Source organism: Acanthochromis polyacanthus, chromosome 2 (genome assembly GCF_021347895.1).
Source record: "Acanthochromis polyacanthus isolate Apoly-LR-REF ecotype Palm Island chromosome 2, KAUST_Apoly_ChrSc, whole genome shotgun sequence".
Taxonomy (NCBI): Eukaryota; Metazoa; Chordata; class Actinopteri; family Pomacentridae; genus Acanthochromis; species Acanthochromis polyacanthus.
The window spans coordinates 5,453,580-5,477,751 of NC_067114.1; the positions used below are offsets into that span (position 1 = coordinate 5,453,580).

Below are 24,172 nucleotides of genomic sequence, written 5' to 3' on the forward strand. Positions count from 1 at the left end.
GTTTACCTAAAACATGTTTCCAGTGGTGAATTTAGATGCTTTAGTTAGATAATGGTACCAACACAGAAACATGTAACAACTTCATAACAATAAATATCAACAGCAAAATGCCGTTAAAGTACGCTAACTGTTTTTTAGCGGTACCAAGTCAGCACATTAACAGCAAAAAACATAAATTTCATTCCAGACTTGCCCTCAGATGCGTCGATTTTTCCGTAGCAGTCGGCCTAATTCTCAAATTAACCTGAAACGGTATTGAATTTTGAAAGTTAAAAGCGGAAGTGTTCTTTATGTCACTTTAACTTATTTGACTTCGATAGTTCAGCCTGTCGCAATGTGCGTCACAGCAGTCAGTCAGTCTTTGTAGAATTTCAGGAATACATTCAGCTGTTATGTGACATATTTTGAGATATTGCCCATTTAAAAGTTAATAAAATGGGTAAAAGGGATAAAGGAGATCGGGGTGAGTTACTACAGCTACGCATAAACCTACAGAGCTAGCCGTTAAGCTAGCTAACTGAAGCTGAACGATGAAGACTGCTGTGTTTTTCTGACCACTCTATAGTTCTGTACTTGGTGTATTTGAACGTTACCACTGATTATTGCGTGTTTTGTTGAAGGGTCAGTTATAGTTAAAGAGTACTAGCTCTAGCAAGGGGGTTAGAGGTAACATATTAGCGTGTACAGACACACTTTGTGCAACTCTTGTATTATTATTATTATTATTATTATTATTATTATTATTATATTATATCCAAGTGCACAAATAAGGCATGAAAGTCACATAGAGAGGCATAGTATGTGTGTAATTGATATCTGTCTTTTATTATAAGTTAAAGTGACAAACTATGTCACATATAAATTAATGCGTCTTTTAAGACACTTAACACTCAGGGATGTATGTCTGTGTTCTCTAATGTCAACAGCAAAGCATCCTGTAGTAAAGTACATTTTATGTCAGATTACAAAAACATGTTATCTATAGGTTTTAAAAAACAGTCATCATACCCAGAACTCTTAAACTCGTAAAATTATAGCATTCCTTATGACTTGATTCTTGACTGACAATGTTTTCCAACTTGTGTGTTTTTGGGGTTATATAGAGAAGAAGTACAAAAAGCGAACCTATGAAGAGGAAGACGATGAAGAAGAGCTGGTGGGCAATGAATCTCAGGAGGCCATACCTGCTGCTGCAGGAAAACAGGTGGATGAGTCCAGTACAAAACTGGATGAGTATGGAGCCAAAGACTACCGTGTTCAGATGTTGTTGAAGAATGATCACTCCTCACGGCCACTCTGGGTGGTAAGATGGGCTTTGATTGCTGATTTTTCCCTCTTGATACACTTTTGCAAATGTGAAACTTGTGGTCATCTTCGAGTTTTTGTACATTATGCCACTGTTTTTATGTAGCACATTAAACATGGCCATTGTGCTGAAGTGCTTTGGGGTTAGGACTATTTTGTGTAATTTATGGTATGATTTAAAAAATGAAAATGATCTAAAATGCTACTTTACCAGACTATTGTACATATTCAGGGTGAGATCTTAAAGTGTTATTAATTAAGGAGAATAACCTAACTAATAAAATTATTTACATAACATCCGATGGTATTATAAACTGGCAAACTTTACTTCACTAGTATAAATATTGCCAATTTAAACTTAAATTTTTGACCCTTCAAAGACAAGATATACATGAAAACTCAACAAATCCAAATATTCCCTTAATCCTCTATGAGCTAGCTTTGTTTTGTTTTTAATTTTTATCTAATGTGGATTGTTTTGTTTCATAATACTTTTGTATTTTATCTATTTTTTAGTAAATTTTATTTGTGACACTGGAGACGAACATCTTAACTGTCCCTCCGTCTGCTCTCTACATTGTACATAACTGACGCGTCCATCTCTTTATTTTCTTTCTCATATGTTTTTTCTCTGTTTTTATTCTTCTCCAGGCTCCAGATGGACACATCTTTCTGGAGGCCTTCTCACCAGTGTACAAGTACGCCCAGGATTTCTTGGTGGCCATTGCAGAGCCGGTGTGCAGGCCTAACCATGTCCATGAGTACAAGCTGACTGCATATTCCCTGTATGCAGCTGTCAGTGTGGGGCTACAGACCTCTGACATTGTGGAATACCTGCAGAAACTCAGCAAGACCTCTGTACCTGATGGAATTGTGCAGTTCATTCAGGTCAGATTGAGAGAGTATATGGTGCTGGAGTGATAAAAAGGGAGGGATACAAATATTCTAGCATTTCCAGTGTATAGTTTTGAAATCAGTGTGTAAATTTTAATTGTTCCATTTGATCTCTTTTTCTTTCTCCCAGCTCTGCACAGTGAGCTATGGCAAAGTCAAGCTGGTGCTCAAGCACAATAGGTAATTTCAAAAAGCATTTCCTCTGTCTTTGTAACATCAATTATCCCTTCAGCTGCCTTCTTAAACTGTGCTTCATGACGGCCCTCAGGTATTTCGTTGAGAGCGCCTTTCCTGATGTGATCCAGCGCCTTCTTCAGGACAACGTGATCCGTGAATGTCGCCTGCGTGCTGCAGACGGAACAGACACTGAGCTGATTACTGAAGTCATTCACAGCAAGTCAGCGGTTTGTATCCCAACATCCTGTTCTTTACTCCAATTGTATCATGGTATTATTAGTTAGCTTTTCTAAATCGCTGAGTATTTGTGTTTACTACCACTGGGTGAAGTCACAAGTGAAAAAGCTTTAATCCAGACGATATCAATAAAATATTAATTGTACAGAGTAGTGTACTTTCCGGTTTTGACACTGGAAAGCTCTTTTCTAAATTCTTCTGCTGTAAGCCTAAAGGTTCACGGAGTGGAAATGCATGTTACTCTTTTGACGGTATTTAAACATACATTGTGATTCGGCGCACTTCAGAGGTTGGAGACTGATCCTGCAGCTTCTGCTAGATTCTCAATAAATGTTTTTATTTCTGACAGATCTCCAAGTCTGTTCAGGAAAAGGGAGGCGCCTCCACCTCAGAGCAGCCCACTGATGGACAGACATCCACCCAGCAGGTCCCTGAGGACATCTTCAGCTACTATGAGCAGATGGATAAAGAGGAAGAGGAGGAAGAAGAGACTCAGACTGTGTCCTTTGAGATTCGACAGGTATACACATGATTTCTGTTTTTTAGTTTTGTTTACTACATACTTAACATCATCACTGGCCACTTTTTTAAGCATGCAGCTTTAAACTGATTGTTATGCTTGACATTTTTTCTGCAGGATCTACTTCTTGTTTTTACAATTAGTCACCTAAATGATCAAATAATAATAAAAGAAATAGTAAACAATGTGAGCTTGAACATTTTATCGATCAAGCAACCCAAAACATGAGCAATATTTAGTTTATACGGGTTAAAAATAGCAACCTGATGCGACAGATGGTTTGTTACACAGCCCCATCTGAGATGACGTACTTGGAAACTGTTTGGAAAATTCTTGGCTAGTGATTGGACGAAGCATCACGGGTTAAGTCACACCTAAAACACACCAGCTGCTTTCAGTATTTACTCATAAAAAGATGATTCCAACTGTGGATCAGCTACAAGTGCAGCGCTTGAGCGATGGAAAGATGGATTATGTCATCATTGTGATCTTAAGAATCTTGTCAGAATCTAGCTGTCTCTCAAGATAAATAACAGAGAAAACTGGTGAATTTGCTTTTGTGTTTGGTGACTTTATTTTAAAGTACCAAGTTCATAAATGTGTTAATTGTATACTCTGAACTCTAGGAGATGATAGAAGAGCTGCAGAAGCGATGTATTCAGCTGGAGTACCCCCTGCTAGCAGAGTACGACTTTCGCAACGACACAGTCAACCCAGACATCAACATAGACCTGAAGCCCACCGCTGTGCTGCGGCCCTACCAGGAAAAGAGCCTACGCAAGATGTTTGGGAACGGACGTGCTCGATCGGGGGTCATCGTGCTGCCCTGTGGTGAGACAGCTGGTGTAATGCAGTCAAGGAAAACAAAACAAAAAGCTTTTCCTTCCAATAACAGACAGTCTTGAAATAGTAACATGGTAGAATTTACATATGAAGTGTTAATAACTGATGATGTATGTATGTATTTGCTTATAAAATGGGGATATTGTCTTTAACTGTTGGTAGTCTTGTAGTTGCTTGAATCCTGTGTGTTAAAAGAATGCATGTCTCAATTGTTTTATCTCATTTTTGCTTTCCAGGAGCTGGGAAATCTCTGGTGGGCGTGACAGCAGCGTGCACGGTGCGTAAACGCTGCCTGGTCTTGGGTAACTCCTCTGTGTCAGTGGAGCAGTGGAAGGCCCAGTTCAAGATGTGGTCCACTATCGACGACTCTCAGATCTGCCGCTTCACCTCCGACGCCAAAGACAAGCCCATCGGCTGCTCCGTGGCCATCAGCACCTACTCTATGCTGGGTCACACCACCAAGCGCTCCTGGGAGGCTGAGAGGGTCATGGAGTGGATGCGGAGCCAGGAGTGGGGACTTATTATCCTGGATGAGGTGCACACTATCCCCGGTGAGCCCCAGACCATTCAGTATTACCTTGCTTTGTAATTGTTTTATCCTAAACGTCTTTTGCTGAGATTAGTACACATTCTAACGTAATAGTTCTGTGCTTTCTCTGTAGCAAAAATGTTTCGTCGTGTTCTGACCATTGTTCAGGCCCACTGCAAGCTGGGGCTCACTGCCACACTGGTCAGGGAAGATGACAAGATTGTGGACCTCAACTTCCTGATTGGGCCTAAACTGTATGAGGCCAACTGGATGGAACTGCAGAACAATGGCTATATTGCCAAAGTCCAGTGTGCAGAGGTGAGCTAATGGGGCATGAACAGTTGATTTAATGAATTAAACAGGTTTGATTGTGACTCTCATTGACTATGGAGCTGTAAGTGTTGTGTAATTTCAGTTGATCCATGTGCAGAAAGTTGATCACTGAGACAATCTGAAGCCTGTATGAGAGTTAAATCCAGAAAAGAGCCACGGCTCATTAAACAAGTGTTTTTTTGTGAACAAAGATATCTCAAAGAGCACGACATTGTGGTTATATAAACATTAGTATCATATGACTCACTGGTGTCAGGGCTTCTGGTTGTTGATACAGTCAAGATTCAACTGTTGGATTATTGCCAGAGAGCTGAAAGTTGACTGCTTATTATTGAAGACTAACATTAGGAAGTCATGAGTTTGCTTTCAGTATTATATTTTATTGTTTTGTAATTTAATTATCAAGAGGTTTAATGAAAAAGTGCACTACATAGAGCATTTTTAAAATCAAACAGTACATGACTAAAATCTGCTTCGATATGTCCTCATGAATGATCTGATGTCTTCATAGATTAACTCTTAACTTGTTTATAGTGTTTTTTAATTGTCAGATTGTAAGGACAGTGTTTTTCCCTTTTATTTCTTATCTTTCAACTTCATATGCTAATGATATTTGCAATTTGTTAACTTTTATTTGTGTAAGTTGAGCAAACAACGGCACATTTACATGCATGTTACATTGCTTTAATTATTGTGCACTGTCCCCTATATTTGAACAAATATAGAATTAAAATGACATGTTTTATTAAGGTCAGTATGCTAACTTCACTGCAGTGCTAGTCTTTAATCTGTTGCATTTGTTGCTGTACAGTATGTCTTGATTATAATCACTGTAGTCTATAGAGATGGCTGCATTACCAGCTGAGCCTCATCCTCCTATCAATAATATAACTTGAATAATGCGTCCATGTCTGTGCTCCAGGTGTGGTGTCCGATGTCTCCAGAGTTTTACAGAGAATACGTGGCCATCAAGACAAAGAAGCGCATCCTGCTTTATACAATGAACCCCAATAAGTTCCGCGCCTGTCAGTTTCTCATTCGCTTCCACGAGCGGCGTAATGATAAGATCATTGTGTTTGCTGACAACGTGTTTGCCCTGAAGGAATACGCCATTCGCCTCAACAAGTGAGTTATCAACAAAAAGATCAGCCTTTTGAATGTTCCAATAAACTGCCTACTCAGATAAGATTTCTTTATGTTTTTATTCCATTCCTTCCTTTTCTACCTCGAGGCCTTACATCTATGGTCCGACCTCTCAGGGGGAAAGGATGCAGATTTTACAGAACTTCAAACACAACCCCAAGATCAACACCATTTTCATCTCCAAGGTAAACCGATCCATCTTTTATGGATTTACTGCATGTTGTCCGGCCTGTGCTCATTCAACCAGCATGCAACCCCATGTGGGCAGTAGGTGGCACCAGAGTTACTTAACAACAAATGAAGTTTCATGAATTTGTCTTCTCTCTTCACTGCTGCTCTGTGTAGGCTGATTTCTGTTTGCCCTGTCTTTGTATGGACTCATAATCAGATTGAAACTGCACAACAAGTAGTAGCACTAAGTAGACATTTTTAAACAGTTCTTACACACATTTATGTCATTTTTCAACAAAATATGTAAAGTAATTTTATTGTAATCAGGCTTGTAGGAACCATAATAAAGTCAAAACATCACCTAATACCCTCTCCACATAGTGTTTGTGTATGGTGACCCCAAAAAGTATTTGTGCTCTTAGTCCATATTTTAATTTGTATGATTTTTAAAAAAATTAGATTAGAAAATGAATTGTGTGTGAGTGTACAATACAGTTCTTGACTTGAAAATGTCAAAGCATGGGCATTTATTTTAAAGATGGCTGTCAGACGCTCCTATGTTTGTTCCACACAGCTTCTCAGATTTTGAATGATAAAACAATAGATATACTGTTCAAAATAAAAGCAAAAAAGCACTTGGACACCCAATATATACACTTCACTAAGATCACAGTTAAGCTTTATAGTATTTAGTTTTCTGTCTGTCAGCTTGTCAAACAGTTTCATAATGTTTTTCATAGAATTTACCAGTTTTCCTTGTTCTTCGATATGGACTCTAGGAAGGCTATTTGAAGATTTTAATGTTCTATTGGGTAAAATATTCCTTCCACAGGCGGCTGATATGCGTTGGGGTCATTGTCCTCAAAGATCTACTTGCACTGCTTGAGTAGTTTTTGGTAGATTTATTTTAAGTTTGCATCCTAGTTCATTATTCTATTAATAAATACAAGTTCACCCCCACTAAAAGCAGAGTTTCTCCACATAGGCTTTCTGACATTGCATCTATGAGGGTAAAAGTTGGACTAATCTGAAAATATTGGACGTCTCAAAAAGCTGCTGCACTGATGTACTTGTTCATTTACGAATATATCTGTCTTGTTCTTTGTGCTTGTGGATAGTGTCCATGTATCACTCCCTCATGGTGTATGAAACAAATTCCATCTACTAACTCTTTGATGAGATCTTTGATGCTGTTTCTCACTTTGTTTTCTTGAGTCAATTATTCAGTCCAATCTGCTGCTGTTCTTTCTGGATCTGCCCATGCACATCCTGTTCTCAGTCACAAGTCCTTGATTTTTCAACTTATTGACAGCTTGCCCAACTGTAGTGGATGGAAGACTGAGTTTTTCTGCTGATTTGGTATAAAACAGTGGCCTTCTTTATATATACAAACACTTGACTTTTTCTTTGAACTCACTTTACTAGTTTTTCCCACTATACAATCGATTTTAACGAATTAGTTCCAAGGTAATTAATCCTGAATTTATAGATTTAGGGTCCACACTGATGCCTGCAGCATCACAACAAGAAGAGTGACCAAAAATGTAATTAATCACAATAATAATTGACATGTTTCATTAAGTTTGACAGACTTTTTTGTTGTCGTTTACAGTGATATGTTCATGTTTTTTCAAGTGATAACTGGATTGATTTATTCATTCAGAAGATTTTAATAAATCCTGCGTTGTTAGAGTGGTAATGTTGCATGTCTGTGATTTTTTTTCTTCTACCAAACAGGTTGGAGACACCTCCTTCGACTTGCCAGAAGCAAATGTTCTGATCCAGATCTCCTCCCATGGTGGGTCACGCAGACAGGAGGCCCAGAGGCTTGGCAGAGTCTTACGAGCCAAGAAAGGTTTGTCTGTTCGCATAAAAACACTTAAATTGTTTGCTTGTTAGACACATTGCTAACCTATCAGTCTTGTCTTCCGTCATCCATGAAGGAAAAAGTAATTCTTCCTCCTCTGTGTGCTGTTTCAGGAATGGTAGCAGAGGAGTACAATGCATACTTCTATTCGCTGGTGTCCCAGGACACCCAGGAGATGGCTTACTCCACCAAGAGGCAAAGGTTCCTGGTGGATCAGGGATACAGCTTTAAGGTGTGCTCACCTTCCCATCTTATGAACTTAACACAATTTCATCCCATTTGTGTATTTTCACAGAATTACACCACTAATTTCTCCCTGTCTGTAATGTATATTTTCTTCACAAAACCCATGGACCATACCCAGATAAGTTTGTGGTAATTACACTGAAAGTGAGATCACACTAGACACAGAATCTAAAAGTGTGAAAGGTTAATTTCACTGAGTGTTGAACAACCTGGTTTGAGTACAGAGCACCAAAGTCATGTCGTCATGTCTAGCTTCTGTTTGCCAAGGTGCTGTAACTCAATGCAATCTCTCATTCACCGTTTCTTTTATCTGTCTCTGAGGGGAAAAAAGAAGCTCATTCCTGGGATTCATTTTACATATTGTAATACAAACCAAACTCTCTGACAAAGTATGAGCGTTTACTTGCTCATGTCCCTGTAATTTGGTTTGGTTTAAGTCAATAGAAGTCACACGAGCTCTTTTATAAAGTAATTATTTTAACTTTTTAGTTGTAATCGTTCATTTGTCTTTAACCTTGGACAGCGTTCACTCCTCTCCGTTCTGCCAGATGTCTGAACATGCTGTGACCCTTCAACTTGCTCATGAGTTTGTGTCAAGCTATAACATTCAGCCCACAAATATACAGGTAGAATATACAGATAGAAATAGAAATTTATGGAAAGCTACACAGCATACTGCTGACAATGGGTCTAAATCTGTATTGTAATTGGTATTGTTTTTACAGTTGTGAATGGGGTTTTCCTACTTATGAAACAAAACCTGGATGTTCCAGTTTCACTTTGGCTCACTAAAAAGCTAATCGGATCTTCTTTTTTTTCAGTTCCTGTTATCTATACACTTGGTTACATTTTGATTCCAAAAGGGTTTGGTTTCTTTGTATTCAGTTGCTGGCTGGTGGAAGTTGTAGTGCGAAGCAGTCCAAGCCACACAAACACTGAAATCTGAGCCAGATTCTGGCAGCAGCCATTCGGAGTTTTCTTTTATAGGGACAAAGCAAAGAAGGAACCCAAGAAGAAACTGGTTTCATAAACAGCGTCATCCTACAGTGATGAGTTACAGCAGAAGTTTACCAGATATTACAAGATTCTACTTATTTGGCTGTAGATAAATATTTATTCAATTGTATCTTTTTGTTATTTTTATTACATGTATCATCTTGCACTAATGGAGATGCTCTTAATCTCATTGTACCAGTGTATAGTGACAATAAAGGCATTCAATTTAATTTAATTTGGAGGAATATGGGTCATATCAGATGATAAGTTGCTTGTAAAATTTAAAGTAAAAAGAAACAAAAAAAAACACAAAAATTTGCACCAGATTAGCTTTTTGCCATGAGATGCTAAAAAATTATTTCTTAAATATATTTGTGACTAATTCTTCTGGACAAAGGGAAAAATTTTTTTGAGTCATAGCTGCATGCTTGTTCCTCGTTCTTCATTGATGAGACACCTCAGTCTAGTTCTATTTACAAATAAGATAAGATATATACTTTATTGATCCTTAAAAGGAAGCTATTTGTACCAGCAGCATGTTAACAGAGACAACAGAGAAGCAGGAGTGAGGAGAGGTGGGCCTGAGCTGATGGAGGAGGGAAGAGGGGCAAGCTTGAGATGATGAAGGTAGAAGTTTGGGTTGAAGGAGGAGGGTGGGAGGAGATGGTCGACCCGGTGTCTCCAGTTTTAGTGTGTGCAGTAGGAGGAATGTAAATACCATTACTTATTTTCTTGTTCCTCTTCTTTCACAGGTGATCACAAAGTTGGCAGGTATGGAAGAAGAGGACTTGATGTTCTCCACCAGAGATGACCAACAGCAGCTGCTTCAGAAGGTCCTCGCCGCCTCAGACCTGGATGCTGAGGAGGAAGTGGTGGTGGGGGAGGTCGGCGCTCGTCCACAGGTGAGGACTTTCTCCAAACTTAGACTCGTTAATGACATACAGGTGTAGTCAAATGTTTAAGCATCTCGTAGAGAATTTCAGATTTTCTATATTGTATGATTCTCACTTCATTTTGTCTCTCTGCTTGCCTGTCAGGTATCAAGGCGAGCGGGGACCATGAGCTCCATGTCCGGTGCAGATGACACCGTCTACATGGAGTATCAGAGCCGAAGCAGCAAAGCCTCCGCGGCATGCAAGAGCGTCCATCCGCTGTTCAAACGCTTCAGAAAGTAATTCCACTGACTTGAACCCTGATATCTAAAGACTTACTCTGTTGTAAAGGGGCAATAGGGCAAAACTGGGGGGCAACAGCGTGTATTGAGCAGCAGGTTCAGAGTCCACGTGTTCTGGTTAACACAGCAATGATTAGATGCCCTGTCACTGAGTATTAAGGCTTTGACAGGAAAAAATGTCAGTACAGAGGATGAGAGTGGATGGCTAAATGTGTCATTTCATTGGCAGTGTGAAGAATAACTTCTGTTTTTTCTACTGTTCATGATAACTTGACTGAGAATTATAAAATCGAGGATGTATGTTGGACATCAGTATAACTGTTTGTAAATTTGGCTAGAATGGGCATTAGTCTGTTCCCGAAAACCCCACTAATGTTGTTTTCTACTGATATTTTTGTGATGTAATTTCTTTCTTTAAAATATTTCAAAAATATATTTTGCAAAAGAAATGGCTTTGTAATCTTTTTCTTCAAGTTTAAATTTGAACTTTTGATCCTTCTGAAGGTGCCGCACTGAAAGAAAATGTCAGGTTTCACAAGAAGAGATGATTAAAGAACTTTTTACATCAGCAGGTGGCTGAGATGAATGTTTGTCTCCTGACTATGGTTTGTAACAGAAACTTAGAGCAAAATGGAACATGACAACATTCAAAATCAATGAATGAAACGAAAGAAAGCACGTGACTGCTGTTGTTCCTGCTACTAATTAATCCTGGCACGATTTCTTTCCCTTTTAACTGAAAGGAGGGAAAACGGTGTGCTTTATCTGGCTTTGGCATGAGTCAAAAGCCAGGAATGGAGAGTGGAGGGGGGTGGAGTGTGTTTGGTAATGAGTGGAGGGAGTGGAGGGGGGTCTACTTCCTTTGCTTCTAGATGACTTGAAGATAATCCAAAAAGAACATCTACAGCCTGGTGCCTTACGCAAGCTGCAAAAAGAGCGATTGTGGGGAAAAATACGTACTCCTGTGCAGCCACCCTTTCCAAGGCCACAGGGCAGAGACAGTAGCCAGGGGCTCCTGCTCTGAATGTGGATTAGCTGGATTATGTCGCCGATTGGAGTGAGCCGGATTTCTCACTTCTTCAAAACATCTGTTGGGACTGGTTGTCAGAGCAACGTGGATAGGACCTGCTCAGGAGCATGTGCAGTCAGTGCAAACAAGATTAAATGAGGTATTAAATCCCCTGGCTGCATCGTTCTTTCTTGCACTGATAATTAGAAGAGCATTTTCAGTGATTGTACACTGGAGACGAGGAGTCACGTTGCCTCCTCATCTGCGTCATCACCTGCATCCTCAGGCTCTGGCAGGAGTCTGATGACATTTCACATAAGTTATTTCTATAAAGAAATTACATTAAGAAGACGGTCATGGGATTCGTCCCCGGGGAAATATTCAACATCAAACATTTAACTTCAGATATTTTGGGTTTTCTTCAGGCATCAATTTATGACTTTTTGGCATAATTTTTCTTTAAAGAATTTATGTTAAGAAAAACTAAATTCAGGCACTATTTTCAATGATTTTTGTCAATAAAAGTCCTTGGCTCCTTCCATGTTTTTACTGGAGGTACAAATTCACATGTTTTAAATCTTAAAAGAGGGACATTCCCCCTACTTCCCCGTGAATTATGTGGAAACAGCACTATGGAAGACCCTCTGAAACTGGGTGATGAATGTTTTGGTGGATAATCAGCTCCTCAGCTGGGGTTAAGGCTGGCACAGCTGGTCCTCTCTCGGTTTTTTTTTTGTTGATTCTACCACTTTCCCATTTGCTTTTAAATTGACGGGCACCTTTTACAGTTAGAAAAAAAACCCAATTTGAAGCATTCTTTTTACATTTCATTGTTGCACAGGTCTTGATTTGCTTCCACATGCTGTGAGTCTATATAATGAACAATAAAATGATTAAACCAGTGGAAACACAAAAGCTGCCACAGTGATGAAAAGTTAAAAGGGAGACACATTTGTCACTTTTCATTGCTTTCTTTCAGCCTTTTAAATGTCTCCTACTGTGTTACTCTAACACACATTTTCAATTTTAGTATTTTGACCTTCATTTAGATACATTTTTTTGCTGTAGCTTATTAGAGTTGCTGTTGTCTGTTTGCTGTTATCTGTTTATTGTAGTAGAAAAGCACATGACATTATAAAAATGTAAGTATTTCAACAGGAGGAGGATTGTCATGTGTTAAAGTTGCCACCCCTCCTCTTTTGTTGCTGCTTTTGCAGCGTCACCGTTACTGTGACTCATCTTGCCAAATTCCTCATAGCCCTTCAATTTTTGCTCCACCGGGGTCAAAAATTACACCCACGATTTTGTCATTCCTGAGCATGATTTCCAGGATCCACATTAGATGCATGGATCTAGTTTTCTACCTAAGATCTCATGTGGTTTTCACATGTCTGCAGATCCTGGATCAGCCAGTTGGTCTGGGATCTTTTAACGGCCCCTCTGCTCAACAGTAGCTTTGACCTTTCGGATATGTCGCTGTAGCAACCAATCCAACGAGTGCATCAAAGAACCGTGAAATCCAAGATCATGTCAAATCGTAAACGGCTTAATCCACCTGAATGGTAACCTACGCAGAGAGAACAAGCCCCCGACCGGCTTAGTCACAGTTTGGTGTCCGATCATGACTCGAGACTTGGTCTTTGGCTGAGAAAGTGAGAAAAGTCATGAGGTAGATTTAGATTCTCAAGTATTTTGAGAAAAGAGGAACACTGAAAACCAAAAAAAAAAAAAAAAAAAACCACAACAAAAAGACACTTGCAACAAATCTCATCTGGACATGAAGTAGATGTCTGCTGATTTTAATTTTTAAATTAATACATGTGAGCTGTTTTGAGAAGATAACCAAAATCATTGCTTCAGCTGATCTTTCCTTTGACTCTCAGTAAAGTCATAAATGTAATGAGTTGAAAATCAGTGACAAGTTTTAAGGTGAAGAAGATCCACTCCAAAAGTTTAACCAAGTTCATTTAAACATGTGCACTTTCCCACTCTCATGTAAATATGTTCCATTTGCTAAACTGCCATCCAGTCCATTTGTTTTTGTAATATTTTGTCAACTTCAACTTAAATATTACACATAAATGTCATGCATGCTGGCTCCAGACTTAGATAACTTTTGCATAAGTCTCCACAGATCGCAAAGAGTCTGTCAGTACTTCATAAAATACAGCTTTTAAACATTAACACTGTGAGCACTTGCACATGTGTGTTTAAACAGCTGAAGATTTGTGGACTCACCTCTAGATGTGCGTACATGAGCTGTGGGTGGAGTTTTACTTTATTTATGACAAATTCTATCGTGTAATTTGGTTCCATCTGACATTTATCACATTCTTCTCCTCTCTCTCTCTCTCTCTCTCTCGTGTTGTGTGTGTGTGTGTGTGTGTCTGCTGGGGGTGGGGTGTGTGAGTTCACGTAGGGTGATGTAACTGTGTTTTAGCACGTTGCGCTGCGCCCATTTCCATTGAAAGAGTGAACCCAACAGTTTTTTTTGGGGGGGAGGAACGCCCACATCCGAATACAGACTTATCCCTCCCATCTTTTTACGCCACCATCCAATCCTCTTCTACTGAGGCTGTACAAGCAACTATTTAAAAGCGTTCCATAATACAATCCCATCTAACATTACACTACACACACAGGGAGGGCTGAGGTTACACGTGCTGGGAACGTGTATTTGCAGATGTGAACTCTGTGCTTTGGAGGCTTTGCAAAAGAGTCGATCAAACATCGCTCTCTGCTCACGGAAACGCCGGGAAGCGTCCTGATAATGGCAATCCTGAATCATTTGACTAAAACATGCTGGAAGAGCTTTCAAGGCGACCGGCTAAATAAGCAGCTGCTTTACGCTTTACGCGCCCTTCACAAGTCAGCAGCCAGCGAGGCTTTGGGGATCTCCCCCACCGGAGAGGAGACCATGAATGAAACACTGATGGCACCCACAGATGTGGGCGAGAAAACCAGAGTCAAGAGCCTGAAGGAAATGCCGGGACCAAGCACCCTGTCCAACCTGATCGAGTTCTTCTGGAGAGACGGATTTAGCAGAATCCATGAAATTCAGGTACCGTTTTGTTTTTGTTGTTCTTTGTGATTTATCTCGTTTAGTTTCAGTTTCTTCTCGTTTTCATCAATGGCAGTGAGCTCATGCATTCTCAGCTGCAGCCAACTTCGTCACCTACCTGCGTAAAATGCACAGACTGTTGCGTAAAAGCGCACCGGGAGTTGGTGGTCAGTGCTGCTCAGCTTCCCGTTTCAGAGAATGAGTTTTGCAATAGGCTGAGTTACGTGAATCACCCAAAGTCTTCATTAGGCTGCAAGATGCAGCACTCAGTGTTGTCATAGAGGGCACTGGTCCTTTTGGTCCACAGGTCTTTTATCTCCAAAGCTTAAAGGTGGGAAATATGCAAACTGCCCAAACGTGTCAAGCATAGCAGTTTACAGGACTTGCGTGAAGTGTTTTATTTTCACTTGTGAAATTGACCACAAAATCATAATCATTCCAAATGAAGTGTAACTTAAAACTACTTGGTGCTCCTTCCCCTCTTTGCCCCACTTATTCCAGAGAATATTCTTCAGCCAAAATCCCATTTTTACACTTTAATTAAAGAAGACTGCTTTGTTGTTGATGTAGAGATTAGTGACATGCAATGCTTGATTAAAGCATTTTTATATATCAAACAAAGTTTCACTTTAAATTACTATTTTCAAAGTCAAGGTAAGGTCAAAAACAAATCATGACACTCCAATTATCTTGTTTCATAGCTTTTTCTTATTGTTATTGGTAAGTTCTTCAAAAGACAACAAATCGTACTGTGTGAATAACACTGTACTTTTTTCCATACGCTTTGTCAAATTTGTAATATGATAAAGCTTTACTGATTGCAAGTAGATTAATGTATTTTGGACATTATTTTAGGGGATGAGAAATAAATATTGTCTTGGTATGGACCGGTTCCACTAGAGATCTAGTGACACCACTGGCATACAATACTGATCTGCTGAAATGTAGTGAACTCTGATCAAATTGTATTACATAAATGGACACCATGTAGCTTTAATCACATTTAGACTTTTGATAAGTTGTGTCATATAGTGAAACCACTGCTGCGATCACCCTTTGCATCACAGTCACATTTATTAGGAAATGCCACCGTAAATGAATTGTTATCGCTCCTGCTTTGTAGATGGAGCACAGGAAGAAGTACGGCAAAATTTTCAAGTCTCGTTTTGGGCCCCAACTGGTGGTCTCGGTTGCCGATCGTGACCTGGTGGCTCAGGTGCTGAGGGCTGAGAGTGTGGCTCCTCAGAGAGCCAACATGGAGTCCTGGAAGGAGTATAGAGACCTGAGAGGACGCTCCACCGGCCTCATCTCAGCGTGAGTCCCCTGCAAACTTTGATAGCTACATCTTGGCAAGAACCTCCTGAAATCCACATCACAGTTGGTGTACAGACCCTGTACTTGTGCATGACCTGATTTCATATCTAAAGACTAAACTTAAACTTCATTTTTTTCAACAGCATTATCACTGTTTTTTATTATAAAAAATAGGTTATTTCCTCTCTGTGTCTGTGAATGTCGTTCAGGAGAATGCCAAAAAATAACTTTCTTGACTGGCTCCTGTTTTCCAGTGAGGGAGAGGACTGGCTGAAGATGCGCAGCGTGCTCAGACAACTCATCATGCGCCCTCGAGACGTAGCAGTCTTCTCTGACGATGTGAACAAAGTTGTGGACGACCTGATAAAGAGAGTTTCTTGTCTGCGCATCCAGCAGCCTGATGAAGTGACTGTACTTAACGTGAATGACCTCTTCTTCAAATATGCAATGGAAGGTTGGTAAAGATCCTTCACAGGTTGTGGTTGTGAAGGAATGTAAAATCTGTCAGGATAGATTTGAAAAGGATAGTGCAGGGGGAACATCAATTAGGGCTAAGGAGATAACGGAGGTCATTTGAAAAGTAGACAGAAAGAAATAATAGAGTAAAAAGAGAAGGGTTTACAAACCATTTTATTCACTTCTCTCAAATTTAGACACTGAAATTCCATCAAAAACTACTTGGTAACTGCTGTGCTAAAATGTACAAACCACTGATACTCATCAGCAATAAATTGTAGGAAGGATGCTTGGATAAAAAATTAAAAAAACAAACAAACAAGGGATGAGTAAGGGATCCTTGTCACAACTTTCCAGCTGCACTGAAATGTTTTTTCTCTTTGTCTTTGCAGCTGTGGCTGCTATCCTGTATGAGTGTCGATTAGGATGTTTGGAAAGCGAAATTCCCCAGGACACCCAAGACTACATTACCGCTCTGAACCTCATGTTCAGCTCCTTCAAGACGACCATGTACGCTGGGGCGATCCCCAAGTGGCTCCGACCGATTCTCCCCAAACCATGGGAGGAGTTCTGTCATTCCTGGGATGGACTCTTCAGATTCAGTAAGCAGTTTACAGCTTATTAGCTTTTTTATTTTCAACTGTCATATACTTGCAGTGATCTCTTGGCCAGAGTGCTTTGATATTACAAAGGTACACTATCAGTTCAGTACTGCACTCTTTAAGAAAAATAAAAGTGAGGCAGAGGAGGCAAAATGTCCTGATGTATGGTCTCTTTTAAGGGTTAAGCTTCAAGATGTTACAGAGGCATAGTTCTAAATCTGTTGTCTCCAGTCTCAAGATAAATTAGACTTGACTGAGCTTCCTCAGAGCTACAAAAGGCATTATGCAGAAAATAAACGTGGAAATGAAATTGACATCAGTGCATAAAATTCCTTTTCTTTTTTCTTTTAAGTGACCGCAAGGGTTTTACAAGGCACATATTCTTTTTTGTGCTGCTTTGCAAGAGTTGATCTTTTAAAACATTTCATCATAAATAGTTTTAGATGTGTAAACATGTCAGATAATACTGCCTGTGGTCGCTTTTTAAACAGCAAAGCCTAAAGCAAGTGAAGCACTTGCAAACTTTTTTTTTGACAAATAGCCTGACATAAATAGAAAGGAATGTTGATTTGCATATAAATCTCCACTGCTGTGCCATGGGATTGTGGGAGTATGAAGTCCCTCTCTTACATAACCTGTTCTCTCTTCTTTCTTTTCCTTCACCCCCCTCCTTGCGTGTTTTTTTCTTCCTTCATTCAACCTATCTTTTCTGTCTCTGTCTAATCCAAGGCCTCATACACGTTGATAAGAGGTTCGCAGACATCAAGGCCCAGCTGCAGCGGGGAGAGGAGGTGAAGGGAGGCCTGCTCACACACTTGCTCATTACCAAGGAGATGAACCTGGAGGAGATTTACGCCAACGTAACCGAGATGCTGCTGGCCGGTGTTGACACGGTGCGTATTTGTCTGTACAGAACTGTATGTGGAGAGGTGTGTTAAGCTGCAGGGAGCTTCAGGAGGTGGAGGGGTTCGGTGGAGTCGCACGTGTGTGTCTGAGTCTTTGTGTGCGTGAGTCAGTGTTGAGTTTCAAGGGTTGGGTTTCTGGCGCCACATCCGCGCCTGTGTAGCTGTGCCAGCGTCAGGTCAGAGCGGTGAATCGGGGGGTTACACAGTATCCCACTGACAAACTTGTTCTCACTCAGATTTGGTTTCTTGTCATTTGTCTCTGTCTGTTACATCTACACAGGGGGTCTTTTGTCTTTTTTTTTTCCACCTCTGCCAGACATCTGTGTTTTGTGTTCATATGTTTCCACATCAGAGCTGGATTAGATGCACCTTGCACTTGCAAATTCATTAAAGCTGTGGCCTTAATGTCATTAAGGAAACATGTTTAGGGAAATTTGTATCTTTTTTTTATTCTGGAAAAAATACAGAAAGGAGCAGAGTAAATGACTTATTACAAACATCTCGGCTCAGTTTTGGATTCAGGACGTTACTTTTACACAGTTTGCATCTTCAAACATCTCCACGAGACAGATATTTAAAAAAAAAAAAGTTTGACAAACTTTACTGCCAGGTTTTGTACAATACTCACCAAGAATGATTGTCGGCTAAATGTGTGTGCATCTGTGTCCATCCTGTGTGCACATGTTCGTAGTTGGTGCCTAATTTGTTTGGGGTACTGTCAGATTAATGAAAATTATGGGACCGGAGTGTTTTTGTGCTGAGCTTGGGGCCATGGGATAAAAGGGTGTGTGTGTTTTCGTTGAACTTGTTGAATCGGGCACGTCCCGGTAGGGGGTGGGCTTAGCTGAGCCATTACCTGACCCCGTGGTGCATTTGCCTTTACTCAGCACACACAAAGAGCTGTCAAGACGCGTTAGCCACAGCCAGAGTTATAGCACAGTCTGGGCAGAGGTGAGACCAGGAGGGAGGTGGAAGAGCGGAGAGTGGGGGGTGAGGATTGGCATAATTAGGAGGAAGAAGGAGAAGAAGAAAGAGCTGGGTGTACAATGGATGTTAGGAAATGAAGAGGAGATGGTCGGGAACGGAGGGGAGAGGCCTCAGCCTTTTGAAGGCTCCTCTCGGATGAGCTTTTGTCATATGATTCCTCTCTGGCTCTGTCTGAGGCATTGCCAGCATCTGTGCCAGCTGGGGTTGATTAGGAGCAAGTTGGTTGCGATGGGGGAGAGAATGATGACAGAGTGAGGAGGGAGAATGTGAGGGAGGGAAGAGAGGAGTGAAAAACACAACAATGAACAGGATGGTGGAGAATCTACAAGAGCCTTTAGATCTTTAGTTGGTCAAGCAGGAAGAGACTGACCTGAGAGTGACCTTTGAGGAGCGATTAGGTTTGATGTTCACAAAAACAAGACTGTTCCTCTGATAGATTTACATATCATGATGTGATTGTTGGAAAAGTGTGTGGGCAGGATGGAAAGATATACAGGATAGCAGGAAAAGATGTCAGATGTGGGCTGAGGCAGCCAGGCAGAAAACATAGAGGAAAGATGAGACCTATTTTCATATCATTTGGGCATCTGCCCCGCCTCACTGAAATGAAAATGAGTGAAATGTAAGTCACACGAAGGGAGCTGGGGCAATTGTGAAAGGTGAGATAACAGTAGGTAGGGTGGTTGGCTTCAGAAAAAGAAGAGCAGATCAATAACAATGTGTTTGATGAGAAAAGGGAAAACACAAGAAATCTGGAAAGTGTTAGCCTATCGTGGAGGGAGAGAAGAAGCAGGATTGGGCAATAATACAATGACAAATTTAAAAGAGTGAGGTGGTTTGTGTTGCTATTCTTTTGATTTGCAACAATTAGGATTATTCTCTGCTTTTCTCATTACATTAAACAGAGGCTGCTCAGTGTGACATAAGTGCATTTAGTGAAGGTACAGTTGGATGAGATTGGATCAGAGGCCCAAGTGATGTAAGAAGAGGGGTAAAGGGCTGAGAGTGCAACTGGAGGAGTGAACTTGAGTGTCTGCCCAGCATGTGGAATTAGCCCCTCTCTCCCTCAGAAGCCCCTTCGCTGTTTCTCAACACTTGCGCAACGTTATAGAAACTCTTCTATCGTCTTGCATTGCAGTTGCAGGACATCAAGAAAAAGAGCAGCATCTCCACAGAGAATTAATGGAAGAGCAAATACACAACACTGATGCAGCAAACAGTGAAATAGCTTTTTCTTAAAAATGCCCCCCTTTTTTTTTGTATATATAAATCTAGACATCCTTCACCCTGTCTTGGGCCAGCTACTTGTTAGCACGACACCCTCATGTACAGCAACAAATCTATACAGAAGTTGCAAGAACTCTGGGACCGGGAACAGTCGCCACAGCTGACGATGTCCCTCGTCTGCCTCTCATCAGAGGTCTGGTCAAAGAGACTCTCAGGTACAGACTGCATTGACATTTTACACTCAGTCAGCTCTTATCTCACATTTTCTGTCAGGTTTTTGGTTTGCTCTAGAATCGACTTCGCAATACTTTAATAAACTCTAAAAATGACTGCAGTATGTTCACATAAATCTCTTTAATTTGCTGATTGTCTTTCCTTGTGCACAATTTTCACTGTTCTGGTTATCTCAAGTAGACTTTGTGAAAAGATTAATGTATAGTGCTGGTGAATAGCGAGCTTTGTGTGTGTCTCCATGGGAGCAGGCTTTTTCCAGTTCTCCCAGGCAACGGGCGGATTACCCAGGATGACTTGGTGGTCGGCGAATACTTCATCCCCAAAGGGGTAAGACTGATGGAGGCGATTCTAGAGCGTGCGAGAAAAAGTGTGATTCTAAGTGTTAGCCAAAAACATTCCAGTGGAACCAGATGTAACACAATAAGGCATTACTCACACATGTCTCTGTTTGTCCCGCATGTATGAATGCATGTGCAAAAGCTCAGCTGTTTTCATTGCACAATTCATTTTTTTTTTGTCTCTCACACTGTTAGACTCAGCTGGCCCTGTGTCACTTCTCCACATCTTTGGAGGAGGAGAACTTTGCTGATTCTTTAGACTTCCGGCCGAGTCGCTGGATACGGAAAGATTCCACAGATCGTGTCGACAACTTTGGCTCAATTCCATTTGGCTATGGCCTCAGGAGCTGCATTGGCAGGAGAATAGCAGAGTTAGAGATGCATCTAGCTCTCACAAGGGTAGGGGATTTAAATAAACAACTCCACATGTCATTGGCTAAATCACTACCAATACATTCACTATTTCATACCATAGTCTAAATTGTCTTTATTCTGGCTTTTGAGACCGTCATCAAGCCTAAACACTTGTTTAAACAACAGTCTCATTTTTAGATGAGTTCTACACCAGCACAGAAATCCAAGTATCTCTTTGCCACGTCTAAACTTCCTCCAAACCCCTCAGAGATTTGTGAAAAAATTGACTCACTTTCCACTTCTTTTAAAGCGCACAACCCTCACAATCCTGGAGTAATGTGTTAAGAGGATGCATATGCAGATTTTAGACTTCTTACTTTGTGTGACTGTTGAAATAAGACATCTGTTTGTTTTTTGTTTTTTCTCCCTGTGCAGCTCATTCAAAAGTTCCATATCAGCACGTCTCCTCTCACCGCTGACGTCAAGGCCAAAACCCACGGCCTGCTGTGTCCTGCTGCTCCCATCCACCTGCAGTTCATCGACAGGGAAAACTAGACTCCTCCACAAGGTCTAACGTACTGGATGTTTTGTAAAGTGCTGATTCATTATTGGAGATATTTTAAATGCACTGCTTTTAGTTACACCTTCCACTGTTCTATTTTAGATACTGAGCTGAGACTGAGGTTTTACTCAGGCAAGAGATGCGTCTTATCCAAGGACACAAATACTGTATAAATAATATAAGGTGTACAAACTATTGTTATGTATATTATTTTAACTTAGTGAAAACCACTACATTTTTTAACTGTTACACCTTCCATCCATTATGTTCAAAATAGTGAATGGAAAAATGGCCTAATCTTCATACTCTAACTGTATCCTCTTAGATTAATGTGCATGCATGTATATTATAGTGTATGCACACTCATAAATGCATAATCACACTGTTTCCTGTGAGTTTGAGAAAACTCACTTCACTGAGAATGTTGAAGGGCAGCTGTGAATGTACTCGATATGAGCGGTCTTCTGCAGAGCTGTATATAATGAGCTTTTTTCATTGGTTATGTTGTTTGTGTTGCAAACCAAAAGACTTCAACAGGTTGCTTTGTTTTTGGCACCACAGTTTGTTTGTTTTTTTTCTTTTTCATTCAGGCTGAGGAAGAACATTCATTCACTGAAGAGGCATTACATGATTTTAATCCATGTACTGTATATCATGAAACATAGTTAACTGAGAAAATTGTATTTTTTAAAATGTAAACTTGTGTATTTGTAGGAAAATGGCCTTTAGCTTTTTAAAGTAGACCTTAATTTGATTATTATGTGAGTTAGAACTAATGAATTAGACATTATACACTACATAAATTGAAAAGTAAAGCTGTTCAGCTAATGAAATGTGTATCTGCTTCACACACTGTCTTTGGATGAGAAAATGTGTAAAGTGTTTTTGGTTTATATGCCATTTGTGTAAAAGTATTTTACCAGCATATCAGTGACATTGTTTTTTTTAAGAGGGGAAAAAGTATGTTACAGAACAGTTCGTAGTAAAGAGAAGAGACAAGTTGTTGATTTGTGTCAGTTTGAAGGATCACTCAGATTTGCAAGAAGGAAAATGGAAACGCTGTTTTATTATTCTTGTATTTATATACTCTTTTATCTCTACATTTTGTAGAACTGTAGTTCCAGTGAAACTGGAAAATGATTGAAGACAATTATAATTATTACTTTAAAAAACTGTGCATGTTGTCCTTTGTGAAGCTCTTTAAGTTCATAATATTTCAGGAGTGTACCGAAGCAACACTGAAGACATTTCTCAGTACTGCAGATGTAGAATAAAGCAAGAAAACATTGAGCAAAATTTCAATAATCTTTTTTAATGGAGTACTTTTCAGAATCCAAGTTACAAAGCACCTCACAAGGCTGTAAACTAAAACAAAACTCATAAAATAAACTGAACAGACAACATTTTGTATTACAAAACAATACAGTCGCAGGAAAGGTAAAAATAATTTAAAGAAATTAACTGTTTAAGGGAAATTATCACTGAAATAATATCAGGAAAGGCTCTTCAATAAAGGCAGGTTTGAGGAAGAGATCTCTGACTTAGCTGACCTGATTCCTTCAGGCAGGTCGGTGTAGAGCCTCATACTGTAAATGCTCTTTCCGTTTTAGTATTCAGCTGGGCCCCTGGAGCAAACAAAAGCCCTCGCCCAAAGATCTCAAAGTGCTTATCGGTGCATGTAGCACTAAAAGGTCAGAAATATGGCCATATTGGTCATTGGTAAACTCTTAAAATCCATCCTTAAACAAACTAGTGGTCAGTGTAAAGAGGCTAAAGCAGGACTGATGTATTATTAAAGGCTTTTCTAAACAACTTATACTTTTATTAAAGTTTTCTGCACTTTTATTTACTTAATTTTAAGTAATGTCTTTTCTATTTTATTATACACTTCATCACTTACATTATTTTCTTTTATTTTTGTCATATCTTATTATTGTTAGATCGTTTTAATAATTTTATTGATATGTGTGCACATAATTCAACTTATTTGTACTGTTTTAGATTTATTCATCTACTTAATTCAATTTTAATTACATGTTTTATTTTTTTATTTTTTTTTACATTTGCCTGAACAGAACTTTAAATAACCTCTGCGTATGATAAATTGCTATATAAATAAACTTGCTTGCTAGTAAATCATAACAAAATCTCAAATTTATAAAACAGCTTGATCTTATTATTGGTCCACATTTATCTTTGTATTTTCATGTGACCTTTTCTGTGCAACTTTGGCTCAAATGAAATATGGCTGTCTGACAGCCAAATGTCTCCCTATTAATTTTCCTACACATGAATAGGAATTTAGCTACAGTTTTCCTGTGTTTAGTAAATTTCTGATTTCAAAATTGTACTCTCATGCCCAGAAATGTTAAGAAAACTGTTGTTCTAACCACAGACTGTATAATAAAGAATCTTTATTAGATTTCAGTATTTAAGTTTGAGGAAATTATATTGTTCTCATATGAAAAACGAAAGAAAATGCATTTGTAGATAAGAAGACATTACCTCTGAAATCCCTGATAACAATAAGTTTCCTTAAAAAATGAACACTATATTTATATTAGTTTGTTGTCACTGATATGGTTGACAATATAGTGATGCAAATAAATCCTCAAAAAGCATTGCTTATCAACTGATTAGTTTACTGTCAATGTGGCCACAAACAGGAAAAGCAAAGACTGCCAAAAT

At 39.6% G+C, this 24,172-nt stretch overlaps 2 protein-coding genes across 2 annotated transcripts; both read left to right on the forward strand.

Annotated features, from left to right (window-relative positions):
* Window positions 1-294: 294 nt before the first annotated feature.
* ercc3 (excision repair cross-complementation group 3) lies at window positions 295-11,021 on the forward strand. Its single transcript, XM_022195436.2, has 15 exons — window positions 295-463; window positions 1,104-1,303; window positions 1,957-2,193; window positions 2,330-2,379; window positions 2,468-2,603; window positions 2,963-3,133; window positions 3,760-3,964; window positions 4,213-4,527; window positions 4,639-4,823; window positions 5,761-5,963; window positions 6,070-6,166; window positions 7,890-8,007; window positions 8,133-8,251; window positions 10,014-10,163; window positions 10,299-11,021. Exons 1-15 carry the CDS (start codon window positions 436-438, stop codon window positions 10,434-10,436), a joined length of 2,352 nt encoding a protein of 783 aa, XP_022051128.1. The 5' UTR covers window positions 295-435; the 3' UTR covers window positions 10,437-11,021.
* A 2,992-nt stretch (window positions 11,022-14,013) lies between these two features.
* On the forward strand, window positions 14,014-22,659 carry LOC110952081 (cytochrome P450 27C1). The gene is made up of 9 exons (XM_022195435.2): window positions 14,014-14,505; window positions 15,629-15,819; window positions 16,074-16,273; window positions 16,668-16,877; window positions 17,607-17,770; window positions 20,045-20,211; window positions 20,479-20,557; window positions 20,764-20,967; window positions 21,358-22,659. Exons 1-9 carry the CDS (start codon window positions 14,215-14,217, stop codon window positions 21,475-21,477), a joined length of 1,626 nt encoding a protein of 541 aa, XP_022051127.1. The 5' UTR covers window positions 14,014-14,214; the 3' UTR covers window positions 21,478-22,659.
* Window positions 22,660-24,172: the final 1,513 nt, after the last annotated feature.